At 38.2% G+C, this 23,103-nt stretch overlaps 1 protein-coding gene across 1 annotated transcript in view; it reads right to left on the bottom strand.

Moving 5' to 3' along the window:
• The window catches only part of ZFHX4 (zinc finger homeobox 4), a gene marked incomplete at its 3' end in the record, with an annotated part of 127,726 nt that overhangs the window by 6,044 nt on the left and 98,579 nt on the right, over positions 1-23,103 (bottom strand). The window contains exons 5-9 of the mRNA XM_026841477.1: positions 15,810-15,926; positions 9,538-9,671; positions 9,179-9,379; positions 6,256-6,373; positions 41-5,440 (exon numbers count right to left, since the gene is read on the bottom strand). Coding sequence (XP_026697278.1) covers positions 41-5,440; positions 6,256-6,373; positions 9,179-9,379; positions 9,538-9,671; positions 15,810-15,926 — 5,970 coding nt within the window. The remainder of the gene's footprint in view (positions 1-40; positions 5,441-6,255; positions 6,374-9,178; positions 9,380-9,537; positions 9,672-15,809; positions 15,927-23,103) is intronic.

Raw genomic sequence — 23,103 nt, 5'->3', positions numbered from 1 at the left:
TCAAATTAATAAAGAGAAAATCATCCCCTTATAGACTTACTGTTTGAACTTTGTGGAAAACCGGGTAAGGAGGATGGACCATTCATTCCAGGCAGAAGAACAGGAGGAAGGCCAGGGAGTCCTGGATAAGCTGCTGGCAAACTGATACCATGAAGAGAACTGCTGTCCATCATGCCTGGCTGCTGTACTGTTAATCCTAGTACATCAGTAGCCTTCTTTATGCGATCCAATTCTTGCTGTGCCATCAGCTGTCTAACCGTTGTAGGAGCTAAATAATCTTTCTCCCGATCTAGCTGACTTCCCACAGTTTCTCTCACTTTTGTAATATGTTGTTTGGAAAAGATATGATCTCTTATGGACAAACGCGCAGAATATTTCACACCACACAGAGAACATTCTGGTTTTGTCCCATCAGGTCCAGTCTGATTTATCATGAATGGCTTCCCTATGTTAATTTTGAATTTCTTTTCTTTAGCCCGTGCATTTTGAAACCAGACCTGGACCACACGTTTGGGCAGGCCAATCTCATTCCCAAGCATTTCACATTCCTGCATTGTTGGAGTCCGGTAGTCACTAAAGCAAGCCTTGAGAACTTTAAGTTGAAGGTTACTCATTTGTGTCCGGAAACGTTTGTGGCCTGGCCGATCACTATTTTTGGATTTAAAAGGATTGCTAGCTCCAAATGGGTTAGGTGAACTTGGATCGGCTATGCTTGAAGTTTCACTGCGGTCAGCATTATCATCAGGATCATCAGTAATGTAGTAACTTTGGTCATGATCACCATCTTTTTCACTGAAATGTATTGAGGGGCTTGTTAGGGAAAAGATAAATTTATCATCGGTATTCTCATTTGTAGGTGTAGTTGCAGCTTTTGATAGCGTGTCATTCACAAGTGGTTTTGGTTCTTTGGGAGGTGATGCAGGTTTTGCATCCCCTGAACTGCCAGTCGTGCTTTCCATTTCATTGTTCCCCTCATCCCCTGTTGTGGCATCACTAATTGCTGTATTAATTGATGAAGTCTCATCAAAGTCAGTCTTGTTTTGATCATATCCCGAGTCAGCAGGAGGGGCATTCAAATTTTCTATATCCTCACTAGACTCTGCTTTAAAAGAAGAAGGACTTAAAAGGTTCTTCGGTGACATTTCTGCAGTTTTGCTAACAGGGGTTGATACAGTGGAGGCTAATTCATTTTCACTTGATAATTCAGTTTTTGCTAATGATAGTGATGGGTAATCAAAAAATATGTACTTTTGTGGACTTTCTCCTCCATCTTCTGTTGATATCAAAGGACTCGGAGGCAAACTATAACCAGCCTGTTTCCCCTCATTCCAATGTCGAGAGCGAATGTGACTTTCTAAAGCTGACTTTGCTTTAAACAGAGCTCGACAAAAAGGACACCTTTTATGGGACTGCGCTGGACCAACTGCACGGAATTGTCCCTTTCTTTCTCGGGCTCTTGTGTTCTGAAACCAGACTTGTACGACTCTCTTTTTCAGTCCCACTTCACGTGCAATGTGATCTAGCATCTTTCTGGTGGGGTTGGAATCTAGTAGGTATTTTTCATAGAGTATTTCCAGCTGCTCTGGAGTAATTGTAGTTCTTAAACGCTTATCACGATGTTGATCTTCTCCACTGTTTCCTCCCTCTTTCTCACTACAGTTATTGTCTTCTTTATCATCTAGTTTTCGTTTCAGGGAACCAGAAACTGTAGCAGGGTGTGCTGTATGTGAGGTGCCTGTTTGTGGTGGCATCTGAGCAAGAGAACTATTAAGTAACTGTCCAGTCATCAAAGGATTATTGGGGTCAAATATCATATAGGGCATATCCATTGGTCTTTCTAAAAACTGTGAGTGAAGAAATTGATTTTGGGCTGCTAGGAAATGCATGTGCTGGTGCTCTTGCCAAAGTTCTAGAGTTGGAAAGGCTACTGTACACTGATCACATTGGTACTGTAATAACTGAGGAGGTAGACTGTTCTGTAGAGAACTCATTGAAATTGGTAAAGGACTGGAAGGAACAGGTGTGGTTTGTGATGCAGAAGGAGGTCTCCCTACTATTTGTGATTGTTTTTGTTGCTGTGATTGAGAAGTTGGGGGCTGAGGGTCAGAAGAGGTTACTGGAGTAGACTGTACTGGTTTGGTGCTTTGGGAAGTTGTATCAGTTTGCTTAGAGATGGTTTCATTTTGTTTTGGTTTTTCTGTGGACTCTGGTTTAGGAGAAGCTTTCTCAGGTTCTGGTTTTGGTGATGGAATCAAAGGAGTACTAGAACCAGAGCCAGAGCTTGCTGCTGTGACTGCCAGGCTTTTTGATGAGTCATTTTGGCCCGAAACTGTGCAGTTCTTATACACTGTTTGATCAGAGGCATCCATAGAATCTTCAGTTTGACTTTCATCTTGAGCATCGTCATCTTCATCTTTATAACACTGCTTTTTCTGGTGTGTAATCAAATCAAAGATCCTGGGAAAAACCACACTGCACTTTTTGCACTGATATTGCATGTTACTAGTTCGAATGTAACGCTCATTTGTCAGTTCCCTTTTCTCATTGTCTTTCGTTTCAGCTTGATTTTCATAACTTTTGCGAGCTTTCTGTCGTGCATTTTGGAACCATACAACAATAACTCGAGTAGGTAGGTTAAGCACAGTTGAAAGCTGTTCAATTTCATCATCCTTTGGATACGCATTTGTGTCAAAGAAGTCTTGGAGGACACGAAGCTGGTAGTCAGTAAACCGAGTCCTAGATGATCTCTTGCTGAAAGATGCGTCAGACTTGTAAGGTTCTACAGCTGAAGGTTGAGGATCTATTCTGATATCTTCCAGTACTGTTATAGGAGGGTTGCTGAAGTTATATGGAGAATCTTTATTTCTCTGTCGTTCTTTAAACAGTGTATTACGAAACCAGTGCTTGATAACTTTCTGTGAAAGACCAGATTTCTCAGCCATTTCTTGGATCTGCTCTTCACTTGGAGAATTGTTAATATCAAAATAAGCCCGCAAGATTTTTAACTGGTCATCTGTGATTCTTGTACGTGGACGCTTGAACTGAGAGTGCCGCAGGAAATTGGGATCTAATCCTAGCTGCTGCTGACAAAGCTGGGTAAGATCTGCAGATAAAGTATCCATTGGTGGCAACTGGAGGGCAAGCTGAGGAGGCAATGCAGGATGCTGCACTGGCTGCATCATAATTGGAGGAAAAAGTGGGAGATCAAGTGAAACGGGAAGCTGGACTTGAGGTGGGGCTGATGGTGGCGGTGGCGGAGGAGGAGGTGGTGGTGGTGGAGGAGGTGGCGGTGGTGGTGTGGGTGGTGGAGCTTGCAAAGGAGTGGGAGTCGTGTTCTGAATTTTTCCAGCCCCAGCTGAAGAAGGCTGAGAAGGAGTTGGAGGAGGAGGAGGTGGTGGTGGTGGTGGAGGAGGCGGTGGTGGAGGTGGTGGTGTCTCTGGAGAAGATGGAGAAATTGGATAAAGCTTGTCATACGCCTCCCTGTACTGTCGTGCAAACTTTTCTAATGCTCCATAAGGAAAAAACTGTCCATGTACATGTTCTTGATGACTCTTCAGAATAAGAATGTTAGAAAAGAGCTTACTGCAGGTTCCGCATTCCAGTTTGTCTGTGTTTTCGCCTTCACCAGTCTTGCTTTTTTTCTGCACTTTTTGTCTGTTTTCATTGTATTGGATAACCAACTCAAACCCAAAGTTCTCCAACAAAGCTTTGGCTGCATTCCCCCTTGCTCCAGAAGCTATTCTAGGAGGTGGGATGGCTGGTTCTGAGGATTTTGGCTTCTTCATATCTTTGTTTTCTTTTAGTACTTCGTTCTCATTAGTAAATTCTTGCTTTGGCTTCTCTTGTTTCTCAGAAATTTCTTCTGACTCCTTATAGGATGGCATATCCTTTATCAGCTGGCAGTCTGTGCTTACTAAGGTATTTTGTTCTGCTTTCATCAGCTTGCTACTTTGGGGCTGCTGTTTTTGGGACTGAATTTGGGGTTGGGTGGATTGATACTGTTGTGCTTGTTGCTGCAGTATCTGTAGCTGGGTTTGGCCAACATGGTGCTGAGTTTGTATCTGCTGCTTCAAATCTTCTAGCAGTGATCCTGTCATACCAGCCATTCCAGGCATACCGAATGTGGCAGAACCAGGCAAACCCAGATCTGGGCTTAAGCTAAATTCTGTCCCAGGTATATAGAATGGGAAAAGGAACTGAGGCTGTTGAAATTGCAGCAATGCTTCTGGTGTCATTGGAAAGTGAGGCAAAAAAGCTGGGTTTAGAAACTGGGGTTGAAAAAACGCAGCTTGCTGTTGCAGTTCATGTTGCAGTTGCATTTGAAGTTGTGCTGGTGACTGGGGTGGGTGATGTGTAGGCTGAGCAGAAATTAATTCAGAAGCTTGCTTTTTATTTAATTCTTTGGCATCTAAATGTGTTTCTTTGCTGTTAACTGCTGGTAAGCTCATAGATTCTAGCATTCCTTGGCTGGGGCTATTAACATTCCCTGCTACACTATTTCCGCTACTTATGTTACCACTTGGTTCTAATTTTGCAGCCCTTGCCTTTGTTTGATGAAGCACAGATCTCATATGAATTTCCAATGTAGAACTTTGGCTATATGCAACATTACAAATGCTGCATTTGTAGGGTTTGTTGTCAGTGCTGCTGTTGGTTTCTTGAGGGACAGGACTTGATGCTTCCTGCAAAACCTTTTTGAGTTTATGTAGATGGGACACTGAGTTATAGTGGACCAAGAGAATATTCTTTTGGGTGAAAGATTCTTTGCACACTGTACATTTATATGGGCGAGATGGATCTAGAAATTTTTCCATAGTAAAATTTGGCCCTTTTCTAAAAGGTAAGGTCCGCTTTGGTTCTGAGCCCATATCATCTGGAATAGAGCTACTATCACTTCCTACAGGACTTGCTTTACCTTCCTGGTCCATCTCATAATCTCTTTCTATTTCCTGTTCTAGTGCATGATCATCTTGTGCCATACTTTCACTTTCTGCCCAGAGTTCACCATTGACAGGTAAAGACGCACATAGCTGCTGAAGTTCAGCTTCGTTGAGTTCGGGGTGGCCTGCTTCCAAGTGTTTTTTTAAAGCCTGGAATGTACGGAAGCTACGCTGGCAAAGGCTACACATGGTAGCTGCCCGAATAGCATGATACTGGGAATGTATCTGAAGCTTCTGCATAGTCTTAAAAGCCAAGCTACAATGGTTACAACGGTACTTATAGACATGGCGGTCAGAAACAGAGAGCTGTTGCTTCTTCTGCTGTTCATTTAGCTGATCCGTCATTGAGTCAGTGGTCTTTATATCTTTACTGCTGCTCTTATTCCAATCTGGTGTTTCAGTAGATTCCTTAGGTGGCTTCTGTTCCTCGGTCTTAATTTCCATTCCAGTTTTTGATTCATCAATCCCAGGGGTACTTTTCTCATCCACAGGACTTTCACCTAGTTAAAAAAAAGTGAAATGTCTTTTACACAAGTAGAAGAGAATAGCACATACAATTTTATTCTTTTTCATCAGAAATCAAGAGAGGCAGCTGGTGTGCCATGTGTTGGCCTAGAAAATATGGAACCCATCCTTGCCCCAGAGTATAAAGCAGACAGGACCAACAGAAGGTTAAAAAAGTAATAAAACCCAAACACAATTATCAGACTGGCAGTGGCAGTTGGCCCAGGAGTGGCATAAGGCTTCTCTTTGTCATAAGGCAGGAGTTTATTGGTACAATGGGAGCACCAAACAAGAAAAGGAAATAAACAGCAGGAAAGAAGGAGAGAGTAGAAATGAGCACAATAGGTATGTCAGGTGGTTAGACAGAAGGAGGAAAGTGGTCTGAGGAGAGAGGGAAGAGCATGCTGTGAGAGGTAGCAACTTCCCAGCACAGAATAAAGTGTCCAAGATAAGAAACCTACTATTGGAAACAGAGGCAGAATCACTTGCCTAACATTTTCCATTGATGGTGAAAGTCCTCTAGGACTGAGTCTTATTTGCTGGTTAAACAAGGAGGGCCTTACCTTCAAAGTGGCTAGGCGTTGCTGTTTAATTTTACCTCTACCAAAAGCAAACAGTCTGGCATATATATGCATTCCAGTAGCTCTGCATGGGTGCAGTCAGCCAAATTCAGGACCCTTGTTACTTTTCTTTTTATCTCTGTGGCTACATGCAAGCCAAAAAGGATTCACTTTACTAAGAAAGAAACAAGTGGTTTATTTCTAAATTGGCCATACCTAGTTTTTACATGTCTGGGCTTTTTCTTGCATACCTGGATATTTCCCAGATCCCTCAGTTGTAATGGTTGCAGGTGTGTCACGTTCAGATTTCTCTGAAGCAGCTGCTGGCAATAGCATACTATTGGGCATCATGACATCTGGTACAGGAACCTTTGACAACCAAGAACACAGTAATATTATAGGAAAAGTCACACTATTTAATACTACACAACAGTATGAAGTTGTAAGTCAAACGATCCACCACATCTGGATCAAAGACTGCCAGTACCAAACCAAGATCTTGAGTCAGACCTTGATAATGGTTTCTGACAGACCACAAATCCAGAACATTGGATGTCCCTTGGTGGAGAATCAACTCAAAATAATCCACAATAAGGTGATACTATAGAACTACATACACTCAATATTTCACTGGTCTCAATGTCACCACAAAGAGGTTTGCTGGCTATGTCAGGTTGGTTGGATTTATCAGGGGAATTCTCCTTGGACATCCTCCAAAGATGGAGATCATGTTGAGATATGGTCACCAGTCAGTTCTTGACTGAGGGCATTCCCACTTTGCTTCACCTGTATTGTTTTTTAAACAAATGCTGGACTTTCCATGATCTTTGAAAGAAAATAAGTTTATTTCCATAGAAAAATAGCAACTTATTTCCATTTAAAATAAAAAATTCATTTCTTTTCTTCAATTGCTTATGTTATCTCCTTCAAAATTCTTTACCTATTGTGTTATGCCTTCAAATTATAGACAGAAATCTTTGAAGGATGCACTCTTATAGGTGTCCGATAGTACTGTTTAGTTAAGTTGACATCAATATTTCCTCAATACTTCATGTTTTCTTTTTGCTCAGATCTTTAAAACATATTGATACATGAAATAAAGGATTGTCTAGGGGTTCATACTAAGGCTTAGCAGAACTGGGTTCAACTTAGCAAGACTCCACTGCCAGACGCTGTCTAAATGACCTTGGATAAATCAGTTCAGACTGTGCTGCAGCTGCAGCTCCTCATCTCTAATGTAAGGATAGTACTTCCTTACTTCATACAGAGTAACAACAATATCCAGAGAGATTTTTGAGTGGTAAATTACTGAAATAATGGAAGCTACATACATTACTAGGTATGAGAAGAAACATCTTTTGTTCTTCTTTAAGAGTTTAACAGATTATTTTAAAGCTTTATTAGGATACATAAGAATGTTTTATATATATATATATGTATTTATGTATGTATGTATATCAGTTGCCTATTGGAAAAAATATTCTAGACATATTTTAAAAAGCCCTGGGCTTAGTATATTTGTAATTTAAACATGGCATTAATAGCATCCTCTCAGAGGACTAGCGACTTTGAGTTCATTTGGAAGTGAAGAACTTTTATAGAAAATTATGTACATAACTGTAAATGTCCCAGAGAAGAAAAATTTACTATAATTGGTATTTATTTTGATCAGAGAGGTCAGATATGGACAGAGCATATTAATGTTAGCAACTAGGACAATTTAGGTAATGCAGATTACGTTTTTCAATCTCTTTCTCCGTCAAACAAACTTTTTTTTTTTTTTCCTCTCAGAAACATTGAGACAACTCCCTAGCACCTGGATTCAGTTGCCCCTTTATCAGCACAGAAGGAATAATGGAGAACTTGAGAAGAAAGCTAATACTGTTCAATATGGGGTGTGGGGGGTGTGTGTCCACATTTTTCCAGTTTTGTAAAAGGGTCTAGGAAAGTTAAATTTCTACTCCATGTTCCTTGTGGTGCACCAAAATTACATGGTGTGGGAGGTTTAGAGTTAGTATAAACCAAGGAAAAGAAAAGAAGAATCCCCAATTCTGTATTTGCTTATCAGCACTAGACACAACAAACCCTAGAACATCAGTCAAGAGCTCTTTCAATTCTTCCTCATTTTTTTGCCGCTTCATTTGGGAATGAGGTGGTAAGCCTACAACCACAACCATATAAACGAAGGAGTTATTTATGGATACAGAAATAAATCCTTAAGGAGGTGGATCCCTGAGATTTCCAAATGTATTTCCTTTTAAAAAGGCAAGACAACTAGAATTAGGGTTTCTTGAGAGGTCTGGTTTTTAACTGAATCAATGCTGTAATAATAAATACATTCGAGACCTGATTGTGTCTTTACTGACATTGTTTTGAATGGTGCTGAGTTCTTATTTTTCACAGATATTTATTATTTTGACATGGTTTGTACAATTTTTCAGGGAAGAACAGGATTTTCCTGGTGAGGTTGGAGTGGGATTCATCTTCCAAATAGAGTTTGCTGGTTATAGCATTCATCCCAATCATGCAGAAGCCAGGTCAAGCCCCTGACTGATCCAGGATAGGTACCTGAAATCAGATTTTCCGTATCCTAAAGAACTGACCTAACTGGATTGATACCTATTCTATGACTTGCCTTTCTGTTTCATACATTTTATTCACAAAAAAACTAAAGGGTCTTTCATGCAAAAGTAAAAACCAGTACATTCTGTACAATAAGAAAATCATGGTCTCCAATTAGCAACACAATTGATACTCTACAGGTAATTTCATGTACTACAGTGCAAGCACAGTCCAGCTACACACAGGAATACTTCTGCATTTGGGAACTACATTCTATGGGGAATTCCTATTCTTTTACAAACAGAAGTGACAATATCTCTGAGACCTGGATATTATTAGACCCAATTTACAGGTGTGCACTTAGATACATGGACAGGCTTGATTTTTCTAAGGTTAACGTCAATGAGGAACTGCAGGTTTCCAACATCTTTGAAATCTGCCTTCAGTCATTTTCCCAAGGGACATCAGTCACTGGATGAGCTGGCAACAGAAGCTAAGAGTCCTGATCCACTCTCTTTCTTGGGCTCGCTGAATACAACGTCATAACAAATACATTGCCCAGAGGCCCCAGTACATTTCTGTAGCATGTGCATCGGTATTTGGAACACTTACTGTCATGAGCAGTTTCTCCACACAGTCAGGGGACACACTGTGCAAATGGGTCAAATGAAGCTGGAGATGCATTTTGTTGCTGAGGACATCCTGGCAGAGGGGGCAGCAGATAACAGGTTGCATTGAATGCTGTGACAGGACATGCATCTGGATACGATTTGGGTCCCTACTATTGTAGTTACAATAAGGGCATTGATAGAACTGAAAAAAAAAAATCAAATTAAGATGAAGGCTATTAGTCAGTGTGCTTTTCATGACTTACTGATATTGCTATTTTAAAAGCATTATAATCTCTGTTTCATTCTTGAGTTATTTGAAAGAGTTCTAGAATGCAATTAAATTGTTACATTTTCTTTTACCTGCTCATGACAAAATTTACTGTCCTCTGGAGGCTTTGATTTTTTAGCTGCACCATCCTCTTCTTTTGTCAGAAGAAGTTGTTGTGCCCCTACCACAGTGTTCACTTTTGGTTCCTTCTCTGGTGTGACTATTCCTGTTCCGAAAACATAATTTTTAAGAACATATTTTAGACTTTAAAATATCCTGATTTACAAAGAGACTGTGATTCCAAAGGTTTGTCTTGTCCTTGAGGGTCTTTTTTTTTTTTTCCTAAGTTCTGAGAAAAAATATAGTTGAATAAAGCAACTCTGGTAAGCACAATGGTGAAAATACACTTTTATTCTTGATGGAGACTCTATAAATACATTTAAAAATGAACTCCTCTCTACTGTTTAGATAACCTTAGGTTGCCTTTAAAGATTAATCAATAATGTTCTTTCTTCAGCAGCTCAGCATGAATTTGTGTATTACATTAAAACAAATCAGCTTTTGCTTAAAAATCCTGTTTTCCAAAATAATTAATTTGCCGCTGTTTAATTACCCTCTCTCTTTTCTAAACTGTCTGAGCAATATGATTATTGTGCTGTTTTGATAACTCCTGCCTGGTTACAATTCTGAAGCTAAATATAGTGAGGCTTTAAAAGAAATACTGTGGAGAATAGGATTTCAGAGCTAACTTAATATTAATTATATACAAAGATCAGTCATTTGGGATTGCCTTAGATGTTTACACTGTGAATTTTTATAGTCTGGCATTTGTGATCAAAACCAGAATATAATTGTTTTCTATAGATAGTTCTACTATTAAGTATTAAATACTATATTTAATATTATGCTTGAACTAGCTGTGTAATGCGGCCCAGTCTTGCACACATCAAAGAAAAGAGTGCAATTCTAATTTCCCAGTCCATCAGAAAATTCTTTCCAGCGTCAATTTGCCAGATAATCTCTTCTGCTAGGCTGGATATTACAAGAGCATTGGGTAGGCATGTCACATACATCTCACGACAAACACAAAACCTCATTTACCAACCATTCCAATCTCATCATAGTGCGGCATCATCTGACCTTTTTTCTGCTGTTTATTATGAGTATTTCTAATTTTAACTTTCAATTTTCACCATCTTCTAGTCAATTTGCAACTAAATTATTTCCAGGGTGAGGACACTATCACTGGACACTGGGTGCAAATACATCTTGAAATGCAATGAAGCTAAACCATTGATTGCTATCAGACCCAACGTAAATATATAGTCCAGGGGTAATCTGATTGTATGTTGTGCATGAAGATTTATCTTGATTTTTTTCAATCCACATAAGGTTCATATAAATGAACAAATTGCATCTCATTGCACAATAACCTAGCATTAATTTTAAAATAAGGTCATGGATGTTTTGGCACAAAGCAAACAAAGAAAATACCTGTATTTTTCTGTAGACATAACTAAGAACTTTTTATTATTATTATTTTATTAGACAAGTAAAATAAGAGAACTGTTTTTAAGGTGAATACCAAATCCTCGTGGTATAATAATAAACAATTTAAAACTGAATCATACAGGGACATTTTCTGAAGGGCTTTTTTTAAAAAAACATAAAACATATTTTATGACTTATACATTAATGGTGATTTTCCCACACATTGTTTTTCATTCCTAAATTGCTAATTATTTCTTTTGGTGTAATTTAGGCCAATAATTTTTGCATGTTCTTGCTCAAATTAAAGTTCATTTCTGCCATATTTCCCCACTTTTAATGAGCAATTTGTCAACGTCAGTTTAATATCTGAACAAGCTGCTTTCTGGAGCCCCACTGAATTTTTACACTCTCAGGAACTGATCGTGGAGGCCTCATTTAGACTGCTCAGTCAGTGTTGTGCTGACGACCTGAAGGACTAGCGACGCTTAAAGGCAATATCTACATGATGCAGGCACATAAGGCACCATTTTATTACTCACTTTGGTTTATGATAACGCAGTAGTCCCTGGCCTATCTGTATTTACCTGGCAATACGGGATTATTATTTAAATGTCTTAGCTGTGAGAATTATGGGAAGTAAAAAAGCGACGTACTATATTAACAGAGAAAGGTCTTAGAAGGATAGGTTCAAATTATTAACCTCTCTTCTTTTCCAACTGTCAAAACCACCGAACAGTTGAGTGTTGTTTCTTACCTTCATCATATGTCACTTTTAAAATGTACCTTTTTAAAGACAAATGGGCCAGAATCTCAGCTGGTGTAAATGGATACTGTTACACAGGAAGCTGAATTTAAAAACCAAACTAAACAATTCCACCTTCTCTTCTCATTGTTCTCAACAGGTTATTACAGAAATTAGAATCCAAATTCTGCTCCAAAATTCACTTGTGAAAATGCATTTAACTGTGTTTTGGCAGTGGTATTTAACTGCTAGTGAAATTTGTTTGGAGTGCACTCAGTGTGCTCCTGGGCACACACAAGGTTAATATTACACATCATCTTCCACCACAGGATGGAATAACTTAATTACTTCAAAGGGCCTATAATAATCATGAAACACATAGTTCTTGTTTCTATAAAAACAAGGGGGTTTTTTGGTTAAATTTTCTTTTGCGGTTAATATAATAAAACCGTTGAGTTATAAAACACTATGCTGGGGTCAATAAATGCATAACAAAGCACAGCTTTTTGTTATGTTTACTATGATATTTATATAAACTGTCAAAATTTACAGAGGCTTTGTTGTTTTTGTTATTGTTGCTCTGGATTCATTCAACCCCAAGCACTGTTACTTCTTAAATGACTGAAGTTACATCTGGCCTATAGTAAAGTAACCAAGTCCATGAGTTATGGTGAGCTTTGAAAAAAAAAACAAAAAAACACGGAGGATTGATCTTCCCTCTGGCATGGGGACGCCCCTGCACGTGGTGAGAACTGAACCCCCGAAAGCCAGAGCATACGTGGCACAAAGGACATCTGCTCCTTATGCAATGGTCCAGCTTTTACAACTCAGTTCCCCATCTTGTTATATCCATTTTCTGCTTTCCGTATTGAATTCACCATTTTAAGAAGCTTCTTGCGGGGAGGCTGAACAAAGTTATGGTCTTATAGGAAGGGTATTGAATGAGGAGGGAGAGAGGAGAGGAAAACACTATGGTCCCGAGTACGCTGTGCAGCACTGTTTTCATAGCTAGATGTTCCACTGGCATGCTATTCTTCCCAGGCAGTTGTAGGAAATACACACTTTTTATTCTTGAGACACATTATTTGTTTTTTTTCCCCTAATTGTGAAACACAACTGTAATCCATTTTATAATATAAAATATGCAGCATTATTTTAGATTAATAATATAATTTCAATACATTTAGCTCAAAAACTAAGTTTAATTACAAACAAGTGCCATGAAATAGAGTACTCAATGACTGCCTGTCAGTTACAGAATTATTTAACTTGTGCAAAATTGCTAATATAAAAATGACATAATTCACCACAATTCAGATGTCATCACCTTTGTAACATTTCTGAAACCCCAAAATAAAACTAAAAATGTTGGTGTGACTAACAAGAAGGATAAAGTTAATAAAATACGTATACTAGTGAAAAAAATTTCTGGAAAAGCCATAATCGAAATACTGTTTTCTTATTTATGAACCTATGTATTTGATAAAGATTGAATAATTTAAGACTTTTGACACATCAGATGATGTTATTCAGCCTCAAAATAATTCTAAAATTATAATTACTGGTAGAGTATTCTTTCTAATTAGAGTAGAATGAAAGGATAATTTTCATTGCAATAATGAAGGTTAATTTCCATCCTTCCTCATGTTTACTACCTTATTAAAAAGTGCTCCCCTTAGCCATGGCAGAGACATATTACATTTTCAATGCAAATGTATTAATCTGGATAAATTCCATATTAATTCTTGCACTGCATAGAGCTGTAATTTGGATTATAATTAATCTAAAGTGGCACTAGATTTAAATGACAATATAAATGAGGCATTAGTAGGCTTTTCTATTCTGAATGAATATTCAACAAATATAACTTGCATATTGCCAAGTCTCATTTTGAAAGCTCTACTCCTTGAGATAAGGTAAGCAATACAGCACAACAGCTTACACAAACATACTGTTACTAAATACATGTTAATCCTTTCTTGTCTAATAGATTCTATGCTAAAGAGGGGTCACACCACTCTCCTGTCTAACTTGTTAGTATTGTGATTAATTTATTGGTTTTCCTGAGATTTCTTTGGCAAGACTTGCAACACTCAATTCATGAAAAAGCCCAAATTAACATTCAATTATACATAAGCAGTTATGCAGTCATTAGAAATACTTGTCAGCTAGAGTGAAAATTAAGATGATGGTCTGAATGTTACATATGCTGAATTAATTTAGATTAGAAAAATACAAGTTTCTAAAACATTTAGGATTTTATGGTACAAACTATTTTCTGCAAAGCACAAAGGCAATCATGTATTTCAGCCCTTGTTTTTATATGAATCTTACTGCAAAGTTATTTGTGTAATTGCTGGCACGGGAATGCAGAACAATTATGCTGTTTTTTTCATAGTGCACCCAGTAGGCATCTGGATATAGGTTTGTCCTAATTAAACTGGGCCCTTATGAGTGGCTAATCCTGATGGAATTTTGAGAATTCCCCTTCAGTATTTTTTTCTAGATTCCTTTTTTTTTTTTTTTTTCTTTTTTCTTTTTTCTTTTTTTTTTTTTTCTGGAGCTTTAATACCGTATTCTTTCTTGAACATTTAGAAATGGACCTGCCTAAGAAAAAGAGAGGTCTGATAAACTCCCTGAAGCAGTTCACAGTGTCCCCTAGGCAGAGTGTAGGGTAGGAAATGCAGGCTGCAGGTGGCTGTTGCCCCTCTCCTGGTGAGTGTCCCTGACAGCCCCTGATGAGACTGCACGGGAGAATCTATGTTGGCCTGGCAGCATGACTTTACTGCACTGCAGACAGTTTTTACCAAGGCAGAGACCCAGCCAAGGGGGATATATATTTTAAACCACAGCACAGTTTCTTGCTCAACATCATCCTTGTCATCATCGGCCTTTCTTCAGTCTCTTGATCTCAAAAAATAAAGCTACTGAAGAGCAGCCGAGGTTCTAAACTGTGATGGGTACTGACCTTAGCATGTCAACAAGAAAACTTCAAGGAAGCTTTAATCTTTAAGTCAGTCTTCTGAATTGATTCGGCATAGAAAGGGCCATCTATAATATTTTTTGGAAAATAAATCCAAAAATGTTTAATATGTAAAGAGCAAATTACAGTATGGGAGAATTTGGGTGTAAAGAAGCTCATATGGAATATGGTATTTTCTCTACAACTATATGTCTTTATGGACAATACAACCTCCTTTGTATGCCGCTGTCATTGGCATACAAGGAAAAGATATATGACTACCTGAAACTAATAGGCTTCAACCTGTTTCAGCACTTCTTCTGCTTCAGTGAATCCAACATAATGTAACTAGGTATAGCGTGCGGCAAAAGTAGCCAATGTAATATTCATCGTGACCATAGATTTCCATCTCATACATAAAAAGCATGGATGAAGTCACATATTTGCCAAATCAAACACAGAAAAAGCCTTGGGTATCTACACCAGATGCTGGCCCTGGGTTTGTTTGTGCACAAGTAAATGTCATGACATAGGGGTTTTGTTTTCAAAGACAGTAGCTTTCATTACGGGACTTTGTCTATTCCAGGAGATCAAAATTACCCAACCCATAATCCGTTTTCAATGATATTTCCTCTTTCTTAGGCTGAATCATCTGTAAACTTTTTCACTGGATTTTGTGTATTTTTTTCAAAATGCATCAAATAAATGCCCAGGAAGAGGCCAGATTCTTGGGAGTAACTGATCAGAGAGCAAGAGCAAAAAATAATAAAAACAAAAAAACCCACATTCTTTGCATTAAAAGGGGGGCAAAACCTGATTGAAGAAAAAATTCAAGTGCTACCTAATCCTATGCTTATGAAAAATTAATATGCCATCAGAGGAATCACAAGTACAGCTAAGATTAATGAAAGGCGCTTAAAAAATTACAAGCACACAAACTGATTTGATTAAAAAATAATCTCACTGGTCGTCCTGTAATATTCTTCAACTTATCCGCATCTATCCTGTCAGATGGTTATGATTAAAAATAGGTCAATGGGAGGCTACTGATAGAAATCACATGCAAAATGCACATGCAATGAATAGTAGTGGAAATGTCCAGACAGTTTAAAATGAAAGAGCATTTCATAAGTTAAAAAAAGGGGGAAAACAAAATTCTAGCATCTTACCAGAGTCTTTACTAGATTTTTTGCCTTCACTATTGTCTCTCTCACTTGAGTCTTTATCATCAGCCACAGACACTGATGTACTTTTAGCAGACCCTTCCGTATCTTCACCTTGTTCTTCTGTGGATAAGCACAGAAAAGATCTTAGAAAACAAACTCAGTGACCACTTACCAGCAGTTAAAAAATATGTCCTGTAATAAGAACAGAACTAACAGAGGGTGTCAAAACAGGGTGGAGGAGGGGTGGGGGGAAGAAAATGGAAGAAACAGAACTTTAAGGAGGTTGGACATCAATTACCAATAATTTGCAATATTTCAAAATCTATCCAGAAATTCTCACCATGTCTTTATCAGAGTACCTGCTTTCCACCACTGTGACAGATTTAAAGCCTGTCATTTCATATTCTTTGGCTAGAAATGATTTGCGTTAATATACATGCACACTCATGCACACACACAACACACAGGCTGGAACCTGGAACAAAAGCAAGCACATGTAAAAATGCATCTTGGAGCCAAGAAAAAAAAGAAAAAAGAAAAAAAGAAAAAAAAAAAAAGGGCGAATTGCAGCATAAATCCTATTAGTGAAGCAGTATCCCGCTAATTGCAGTAAGTAAGTATTAGGTATTAGGTACTGTATTAAATATAAACCTCTGGCTTTGCGGGAGAAGTCTCAAATTTTGTCTCCAGGGGGAGCCATTCAGGATAAATGATGCAACTTGGTATATGGTTTCTGAGGAAGCAGCATTGCCCACACCTCACTTACGTGTTCACACCAGCTAGATTACATGGAAATCTTCACAGTAACTCAGGCCCATTTAATTATTCGGTAAATCTTAGCTATGCTGCTACTGGTGGATTAATCTGTTTATGCAGTTAGCTTCTATGCTGGGGCTGTGTAGCACTAATCCGTGAAAGGCCCACTGTTCCTTTTCATCCTGTGATCATTTGTCTCTCACTGTGCTGATGTCACATTTTAATGAATTTTTAGCAATCTGAGTAATGCCAGATAACCAGACTTGCAACTCCCTACAGCACAGCATGCTGTTTTCATTGCTGCACACAAAAAAAAATAAAAATCATATTTCCCAATTCAGGTAGGAATTATATAAATTAGGAGGTGAAGGTAAAATGGGATGCGAAGCACCAGGCCGCTCAATTTCATAAAATCTTTAATGACCATATAAATTAACCCTGGAAAGGCAAAAGGTCACAGACACACATTTGCATACACTCTTCTATTCACTTTTGATAAGCAGAGCTTTTATGCAAGGAACATGATACAATTAACCCTTCAGGAACCATACAAAATGCAGCTACCGACATTTTAAGTGTCAAGCATTAACTGAAAATTACACACTGCATAAAATTTTCATTGTAAATGCTATAGTGATTGAAAGGGGAAATAGTGGCCCTCTTCGCACCCCATGTTTTATTAATAACATTCTGACAGCCGAATGAAATATCCTCTGTCATATGTAGCAGCTGAGCACAAAAAAATTGCTGCTTAGTGCCTTGCTTGCCAGCCATGCACTGAAACTGTATGCCTAGGCAAACAACTCTCAGATTGATGTGGTGAACCTATCCGACTCTGAACTCTTTGCAAAACCTTTTGTAAATCGGAAGAGAAAAATACAGCTGCAATTTTGGAAACCAAACAACAAAAAAAAAACCCAACCTGAACCACAGATCAATGTGTTTTGCATTGACATCGAAGTACAATAGGTTAGGACTAAGCATGCATGTCCACTTTTTGGAACAATACGGGAAGAAAGATGGTCCCCTATTTTAAAAATAATTGCATATATAAAAAAAAAAAAAAAAAAATTTCCATCAGAATGGAAACCCCTCTCATGCTGTTTTAGCTCTCTTCCCCCTGCAGTCCTCTGCCCCCTCCCGCGATGATAGCTAATCAAACATGGTAGGCATCCCTGTCGCAGCTGGAAGTGGGGCTGTGTTTGTCAGGGTGGCGGGGGAGCAGGGTTTGGGATGCTGCGAGCCTGTGATCATGCCTGGCTCGGGCTGTGTTAATGCCGAGCGTGCACACATGAGGCTCGTATCCAGTGTCAGGCCGGTCGCCTCACAGAGCCGATGGCAATCCCTTTTCGACTCATCCTTGGGAACGGATGCATTGCTTCTTTTACTAGATTTACTGGCCCAATCCCCCTGGGCTGGAAAATGAAGTGTCAAAGTGCTACTGAGTGTCCTTATCTTGAGGGGACATAAAATTGTAAGGGCTATCGTGGCACACATTAATAAAACATTGTGTGTGTGTCAGGCAAAGAGAAAGAAAATTATGAAGGTACTAAAAGAAAAGCTACAGTATCATCTGGGTCTCATCAGACAATTTTTGCAGGGTGCTCTCCTGTTTTTCTGGTATGTGTTTTAAGTGTGAGAGAAATTCCCAGACATGTTCTCCTATACATCATCGTGGTGTCTGACCTCAGCCTGACCCTGGCAACAGTTTGAGAAATCTGAATGTGAACAAAGACTCTGTGTCAGCAGCAGGGAGAGATTGCGGGATAGACTTTCCCCATCAACTTAATCGCAAACAGCAGTTCTGAGGCCATAACTTTACAGGGCTCCACCAAGCCACAAACACATAACCTTTAGAGGTGAAACTGCCCCCTGCTCCCCACCCCCCCTTCTGTGATTTTTCTCAGTCTTGTGGTGCTCCCTTTGATGTAGCAAGGCAATTAGCTCTAATGTTCAAGTACTGCAGACCTGTTTTATGGTTTGGAAGGTGAGAGCTGTTTATTACAGGTAGGCTCCTGGGGGCCATAAAGGCTTTGCAAATTTTTAATCATGCAAAAAACTAATCAAAATGTAACTTATACACACCATAAAAATTAATATCATTATTATGCACGGTATAAATTGCTTGCCCTGGCTTTCAGTGGCACTCACTTCTAGAAAATACATTTAGCATTCATTTCAGAAATATGTATGGCATTCACTTCAGAAATAAATTTCATAGACAGAAATGATAATACAACTTCTCCTATTTTCCTTCAAAATTACAGAAAGGCTGTCTAAGATTCACACTGTTGCAACATTTATCAAAGGGACAAGATGGAAATACAACAGCTCTATCTTAAAAGCAGCTAGCAAATTACCAAAAAAATCCTTAAGACCATTCATTAGAACAGATATTGCGGATATGTAATGAAGTGTGCTATCAAAGACACTGCAGACCTATTCCAAGATGCTACAAACATCTTTGTTTAGTAACATTTTTTTTCTTACTTTATATGCTAACCAACAAGGATACTATTTAGTTATAAAAATGTGATGGCCCCTGCTCAAAGACACAAAATTATGAATTATTACATATCAACAAAATACAGTATGATGATGCTACAGATTCCAGAGCATGTTCTCTAATGTTCTGTTTTAAATTTACAAGAGTCCTGCCTATATACATTTACAAATGTCAGCTTTGAAAATGAATAGAACACCGGATTCAAATGTACTTTAATGGCTTTAATAACACTTACTACTGCAATATGATATTTTATTCACACCTGGTTTTATTTTGTCCAAATGTTGAAAATTTCTTTTGATGTTGGATCTCTTGAGTTTAGCCATTATCAACCTTTTTCCTCACAACTGACTTAGAATTAAACACAAAAATGAGGTTAGCAGTCTGCACTAAAACTGTAAAATAAGGAAAAACAGAAAAGTTAACCTTAAGAGGTAATGTTAGTCAGCTGATATTGTATATTATATATTCTACATCATATACTTTAATATGTTAATCTACACTCTCAGGCCCCAATTCTATACAAATTTTATGAATAAAGACCCTTATGACCTTCCCCAGCTCCATGAAGTCAAGATGTATGATGATTTCAACTGCAAAATCCAGGCCTCAGCCAAAGTTGAATAGCAGATACCAGCATCAAAATTAGATGAATATTCACACACCAATTAGAAAAGCCTGATTTACTGAGATGCAAATAAAGATACAAATGCATCTACCATAGCCAAGGGAAGGTATAGAGAAACAAATAATATTTTTTGAAATAAAATCCTGAAGAGTTAAAATAAGACATGAAACATGAAGACATGAAATGGGTTGAAACAATTTTCTCTCCTTTAATTTAAATGCATTGTAATAATCACAGAGGCATATCAATTACCTTTCCTCGTGGTTTTTTCAGAGAACTTTCCCTGCTGATGACCAGTGCCAGGAGTCTGTCTTCAAGTCTATTTAAGCAACATATTATTTTCAAGGGTTGATTTTGGTTGGGATTTTTTTTCATCACTGATACATTAATCAACAGCTAGTAGTTCCTGTTTTGGTCCTAGATTTTGTTGGTGGTGGTGCTGGTATCTCTTTTGCCCTTTCCAAATTGCAAGTAATTTCCTAAATAAGGATGATCTACTAGTTGTGGGTGAGTAATTGCGGTTATGAGAGAGAAAGCAAGATTAAGCAAGTGTTTGTGGCTGAGGGCCAGATGGATGGGGAAAGAATAAATCAATTTACTGAAGTAGTAAGTAAATAAATATGAAATGACAGAGAGATTTTAAAAAATAATTGGGGTTTGTTATTCAATATGTTCAATAAATTGCTGAACCTAAGGTACCCATAAGGTGTATCCCAGGTTCAACTGGTAGAGTGAATGGCTTATTGAGATTAACAGTCAGTGAGAAGGCAACCACTAGGAAAGAATAATGGAAGGGTGGATTGGAGAGATGGACAGACAAGAGATAATGTGGGGAAAGGAGAAACAACTAACAAAAGGAAATAGAGAAAACCCCACAGAATATGCAAGAAAAGAAACAATTAACTAAAAGCAGGTCTTGGGCTTGTGGATTTACTTCTGTGTTATCCTGGTTACACTACTTAGTTGATAAATTTTCCCTGAGTTCTGGATTGCCATTTATTCACCCAAATACTCCAGAAAGTATTTATTCTATTTTCTGGCTGGTCTTGCAGAGCATGAGTGAGGAACAGGATGCCTCACTCATTCAGGATCTTGACTGAATCCTCTAGTGGTCATATTTCATCTTCAAATAGGATTTCTAATTTCTCCTTTACAGACTCAAGGGGAATAACGGCACCAACTCGTTAATAACTGTTTCTAATCACTGTGTTATATTTAAAACCATAGCTGTTAGAAGGCTGAACTTCCTGCAAACAAGCCTATAATTAAGTGATGATCGTCATATTGACCAGAAAGTGCTAACCAGCAGTTAGTATCAAATTGTACCATTTTGTTTTGTGGTGCATCCTTTGAATTTTTATAGCAGTCTAATGCTTAATTTCTTCTGGTTGAAATGTATCACTGTCAGAGAAGGCCAACTGCAAAGCTGGCTGAACAGAGCATGCCGTGGTGTCTCCTTCCCAAGGCGTGTCACAACTCACACCCATTTTATCCATCCGCTCCACCCAGCAGCCAGTATTCCCCTCTTGCCACGCTCAGCCTCACCCCTCTGGCTGCAGGAGAGAAGCAGCTCTCATCTACCCTACTTCTTTTTGCTTCTTAGCTTCTAAAGGTAGAAAAGATTCATTATCACCAGCTAATCTGCCCAGCACTTTATTATTTCATAATTTAGGTTTGTTGTTTTTTGGGGTTTTTTTGTTTGTTTGTTTGTTTGTTTTTTAACCTGTCTAATTTTAGCTGCTGAAGAGAAAAGGAATGTTCTCCCCAGAAGTTTAGAGGGGTGGGGTGTCCTTTCCAGTCCGGCTGCTGAGCAAGCTCTCTTTCTCATTGCTGGCTGGGATTGCCTGCTTTCTAGTTTCCCTTCCATAGTCTCAGAGTAAATCAGGAAAAGAAGCTTGTTTTACTCTGATAATGGTGTAAAATGTGGAAAATAAGTTTATGCTGAGCCATACTGATTTATGAGAAAATAGGAAAATCTGTGGGTTTTATTTTTATCAATTTATTTCTACATTAATATTTTATCAAATATTTTGCAAGAGCCAGAAGAAGCATATGCTTACAAAATCATTAACAGAGAATGTCAGCTATTCAGAATGAAACAGCAATGTTTTCCAGATGTGATTGGAGATGTACAGTTAATCATTTATTATGCAAAAAGGGATACTTTTCTGACTTGGCCATATCTAGAAAGGCATTAACCTATATCTAACCTAATTGTCTAACTTTTCCAACTGATCAGTACTTCACTTTTGGCTGCCATTACGGTTCACAGAAAATACTGTTTCCATCGTCAGCATAAGACATGAAGAGCACTAGCATTGTCTGACTTAAGACTAATACAATTCCATCAAGGTTATTTAGAAAAGAAAATTAAACCTCATTGTTAATTCTTATTCAACATGCTGGATACACCCTGCCTAATTTCAGGCACTAGTCTAAGCTTCCTCTCCATGGAAGAGATAGGTAGCTTTAGGGCACAATTCAGACTTTATGTAGGCTGAATTTTTCAATTCCTCCCTGACTACAGAGGGATTTTAGAGTGAAGTTTAGTGTTTGGAGTGGAGACTTTTCACCTTGGCACTGTGGCTAAATGCTGCAAGTTAGGTGGGAGAACCTAAGCCTCAGAGCCTGACCCAAAGTTCAGAAAGTCGATGAGAGTCTCCTCATGACCTTCACCAGTTTACCACATGCTCATTTCTAGCTTGTAGGGAAAAAAAAAAAAAAAAAAGAAAAATAATTTATCTTCACAGTATCATTCGCCTTTTTTAATACCTCTTGTTCAGCCTTGGTTTACTTTTCTGTGTTGCTGTTCAATCTGTGTGTTCAACATCCCTTCATATACAAATGCTTCTACATCCCTGATTTCTTGCTTTTTTTTCTACCTCCAAGTTGAGCTTCATTTCCAATACATCATGTAAGTGGTGAGATTGGCTCTCCCATTCAGTTTCCAGAATAATCCTTTAGAGTGCATTTACAAAGAAATCCACAATGTTAATTAACAACTCATATAAAATGTCATTTAAATGACATATTTTATTAGTGACTCAGGTTTTGGGTTTCTCTCTGAAATACACTGTAAAATCCTTCTCATTTACCTTCCAGACTTTCTTTCTGAATTATTCACCTCTTTTTGGCTCACTAACAGAATGTCTCTGAAATTATCTGTAAAGAATTCTGTTAGTGCTTGTATTTCTCCTTTGTCTTTTGAGAATACTAGAGCAAAAGAATTTATTTTCTTTGCCATCTCCTCATCATTTTGGATTGACTCTTTATCCTCTGGTGGTCTAGCAGACCTAATGACTCTTCTGCAGGCTTTCTATTTCTGAGATACTTTAACAATTCCTGTTTAGCTTTTCTAGGTACCTTCACATATTTGCCCCTCTTAGCCAACATGTATGTTCAGTTTT

The sequence above is a fragment of the Athene cunicularia genome (genome assembly GCF_003259725.1).
Source record: "Athene cunicularia isolate RWA chromosome 2 unlocalized genomic scaffold, athCun1 chr2_part1, whole genome shotgun sequence".
Taxonomy (NCBI): Eukaryota; Metazoa; Chordata; class Aves; order Strigiformes; family Strigidae; genus Athene; species Athene cunicularia.
The sequence above is the reverse complement of the archived record's forward strand: the minus strand, read 5'-3'. Positions and strand labels throughout refer to the sequence as shown.